At 41.7% G+C, this 3,898-nt stretch overlaps 1 protein-coding gene across 1 annotated transcript in view; it reads right to left on the reverse strand.

Annotated features, from left to right (window-relative positions):
• The window catches only part of T265_08333 (hypothetical protein), a gene marked incomplete at both ends in the record, with an annotated part of 7,612 nt that extends 6,495 nt beyond the window's left edge, over positions 1-1,117 (reverse strand). The window contains one exon of the mRNA XM_009174101.1: positions 944-1,117. Coding sequence (XP_009172365.1) covers positions 944-1,117 — 174 coding nt within the window. The remainder of the gene's footprint in view (positions 1-943) is intronic.
• Positions 1,118-3,898: the final 2,781 nt, after the last annotated feature.

The raw sequence follows: 3,898 nt of genomic DNA on the forward strand, positions 1-3,898 counted from the left end.
CTCCCTTCGTTGTGTCTGAACAAATCAGATTTCCTGGGCCTGCGCGTTGTCAGTTGTCTTTAAAAAGGAGAGAGATTCTGACCAAAGCATGTTAAGCACATGTTCTGAGATTTGTTTTACCATTATTCTCGTATACATTAAGCCAAAATTGGCATACGAGAGAGCAAATGCTCACATTTGTTTGATCCTGTGAACCTAGAGAAGGATATGCACATGTCAGACCACTGCATCCAGATAGATCCGTGAAAAATCTTGGCTTTTATTTGGGAAATTCTACAGTGTATGCCGTTATTTTAAATTATATTATCATTAACTAGTGGTTTTCCGCTGCTATTAAGATTTGACTCAGTCATTTCGGTCGGCTTTCTTGTATGGCGTGATCCTGTTTCGTGAAAAAATCTTGGCTTTTATTGGGGAAATTCTACAGTGTATCCCGTTATTTTAATTCAAATTGTCATTAAATAGTGGTTTTCCGCTGCTTTAAGATTTGACTAAATCATTTCGGTCGGCTTTCTTGTATGACGTGATCACATTCTGTTTCGTGCATGCATTTTTTCGTTGGACATGCAGCGAAACGAGGGTTAGAAATATGTCGGAGAGTTGGTAGCTCCAGCAAGCTGATCTCCTTCCCGGGTCACAGAGCTGGCGTGTAGACGTTTCGTCCGAAAACCAGCAAATATCATCAGTACGCTACTTAATGGTTCAATGAGCTGGTCAACGTTTTGTCGTAGGTGGTCAACGCAATGTGAGTGAGTTAAACCAAGCTCGAGTGATCTACACGTAGCTCAGAGAAGGCAGCACAATGATAACAGTAACTCAGCACTTGGCAGCCGCATAAAAGTGGACATCTAGTGGAGTGGAACAACACCACTTATCCAACCGATCTCGAAGGTTACGATTGATGTCAATGATGCGAAAAACAACGTGAAAACAACACAAAAACCAAATCGATTTGCAAATGAGTGTACTTCTCAAAAACAGTCCAATTTGGGTTCAAGTAGATCATAAGGTTGAAGGAAACTCGGGGAATGCGCCTACCGGATGAGCCGCAAGAAGGGCGAAACCGGTCGTGGGCTGTCGAAGAGTTTTCAGCAACCTTGTGAGTAGTTTCCTTCATTAAAAAAATGCGATATTTCGAATATCGTGCCAACTGAAAAATGAGGCAGCCTGTGTGCAGCACATTTAGTTGTAGAACATCATAAACAAGAGATTCAGTTGAGTCTCTCGTAAAAACCAAATTGATTTACAACTGAGTTTATTTCTCGAAAACGTGAAAAACCGTTCATATGGAACAGCGATGAAATCTGTGTTGGTGGAGCCGATGAATGTGTCATCTTTTGAATCCGAGCACAGGTGTCTCACTAGGTCCAAAATTGTCTTTCCCAAGAGGTCCGATTGACTTGCAAGCAAAGAAAACACACTCCTCTGTAGGAACATACAATCAATTTACTCTCACCTCAGTATTTATCGATTTTCTGCGCAAACGGGATTCGCGTATTTTGAGCTTTGTAGATCCCTCTTTAAAAGACATTACAACAACCGCCAACTATTTAAGACAAAGTATCTGCATCCTTTGAGCTGGCAGGGACACGATGATGCCACAAGGCCAGTAGAATGACACAACAAATCAGCATTTACGTGAAAATCCTAAGTTTAGAAGTCACTATAAATTCCACCGTTTTACATGCTTTTGTAATGGGGATACATTACGAATCAGCGTTCTCAAGAATGTGTTATTCAATACTTGGCAGCAACCAACAATGATATGCAGAGGCTCAACAGAATGAGTATCTCCAAGCAAACTCACGCGGGTACGATGCCTGGGCACTCCCACTTAAGAATCACCTATTGATGAGGAAACGCTTACAGCTAAATTTTCTGGCACGTCGAACAAATTGGTGTTTATAAAGACACTGATGCATCACGGCCAATGATGTTGTTCTTGGTGCTCATGATAACAAGAGTGAGCAAGTGCCTCATCGGGGTTGAGCCGCAAAGCGAGAATCTGACTGTTTGCTCGGTTTAGAAATTCGGAATTAAGAAACATACAAGTGCGAGGGCTTTACAAAATTATCAGCTGACTGATGAACAAGAAGGAACTGAAAGATCCTTAAAAGGGATACACTCCCTTGTTTTGTGGAAATTACTCGACTGATTTTGCTCTTCATGAGCTCGTCAACTAAATGTGTTACACAAAGACCGACTGTTTTTCACCTGGGGTAGTATTCGAGATACCGCCGTGCGTCATCGATAGAATAAGGCTTGGTTCTTAAAATCCCTTAGATAACCTAATTGCAATTTCACCCATCACGGGATCGTCAATAAAGTTTAGTCCAAAAGTTTCTATAAAGAAGACGCATTGATGCGAGAAGCAACTGAGTTAAAACTAGGCCACAGTCACGTTACAAAGGTTTGCCCCGTTAGCACTACAAAAGACCGACAGACTTTGAGAACTAAGCTTTTGACCAACCTCAAAAAGTATAGAAGGGCTGTGGGTTGTTTTGGAATTTTCAACAACCATATAAATAGTTCCTTCTGCTGAGAAAATGCATGTCGAACACCGGAAGGAATGTTCGTTCCACAACGCAGTCAGATGAGTAGTATCATGCAGAAAGCGTCCGACGGGGTTTAATTTGAACCGCCAATTGAAACCAGCTTAGTTTACCTCTTCATACTGCGAACGTGTCTCACTAGACGTTAGTGTGTGAGTTTAGATGATATAGAACGGCCATTTGTTTGTGCGTCTGTACGACTTTATTCCACTTAGTTGTTCATACCTTTGCTCGCCGTTATCAAACACGGGTTTTTAATTTGATATCCTGCACCAGAAGCCCCACTCCCTTCGTTCTGATTGGAATAAAGGTAAAATTACTCCATACAGACAACGCGTTAGTCGAACCTCGTCTGCGTGTTTTAGGGCTTCAGGACCGGAACTTGTTATTCTCTTGATCAGCGGAAAAAGATGAAAGCCCTTTTCATCGGCAACGAGTGACAGAGAACGACTTATATGCCGGAACTAATAAATACCTATCTGTAATTTTTTCTACCGTGGTCTTTCATTGCGCTTCATTGCTTGATTGGCATACCGATTGAATGCGGATTACATTTTACCGTTCGGTGATCCGTAAATTTGTTTCATTGTTTCTCGCGTGAACGACATAACTTACAGGCTTCTGGGAAACGTAGCGTGGAATTCAGAATCCTGGATTACTTTAGAACGAATTACGCAGACCGGCTGTCTTGTTCAAAGTAAGGACAAACTAAATGGGTTGATTGATTTCAACTGATGATTGAAAGTGTTTTTTCTGAGAAACAGGGATGACTAGCTGGACTCTACCAATATCTGTCCACCGAGCGTATAACTGAACACTGACATGCATGTACGGCAGTGAAGCATCTCTGAGAAACAGGGATGACTAGCTGGACTCTACCAATATCTGTCCACCGAGCGTATAACTGAACACTGACATGCATGTTATTCCACTCAGCAAGACTGGTTTTGCGGAGAATATGCTGGATGATGAAATTAGTTACTGAATTTCAAAATGCGGTCGAATGAATAGCTTGATAATATGCTACAAGAGAACCATAGAAACTGTCCCCTAAAATGCCGGTTTTGGTATATCCTCAATATTCGAGTGATGGTGTGTGTTCTGTTGGGAAAGGCGTCGTGCTGCGCAGTTAAGTGTGAAATTATTCACCAAGACATTTCAACTATCGCCAAAGAAAATATGGACGCCAGTCTTGATAAACTAGCTAATGTAGCCAGTGAAATTCGAGGTTATGCGCAAACATATCTTGTATCTTTAGTTTGTTGATCAGGATACAAGTGAAGGAAACCACACGTATTACACAGACTCATCATTCCAGGCTATTGCGGCCGATCAAAAGGACTGTA

This window comes from Opisthorchis viverrini (assembly GCF_000715545.1).
Source record: "Opisthorchis viverrini unplaced genomic scaffold opera_v5_214, whole genome shotgun sequence".
Lineage (NCBI taxonomy): Eukaryota > Metazoa > Platyhelminthes > Trematoda > Opisthorchiida > Opisthorchiidae > Opisthorchis > Opisthorchis viverrini.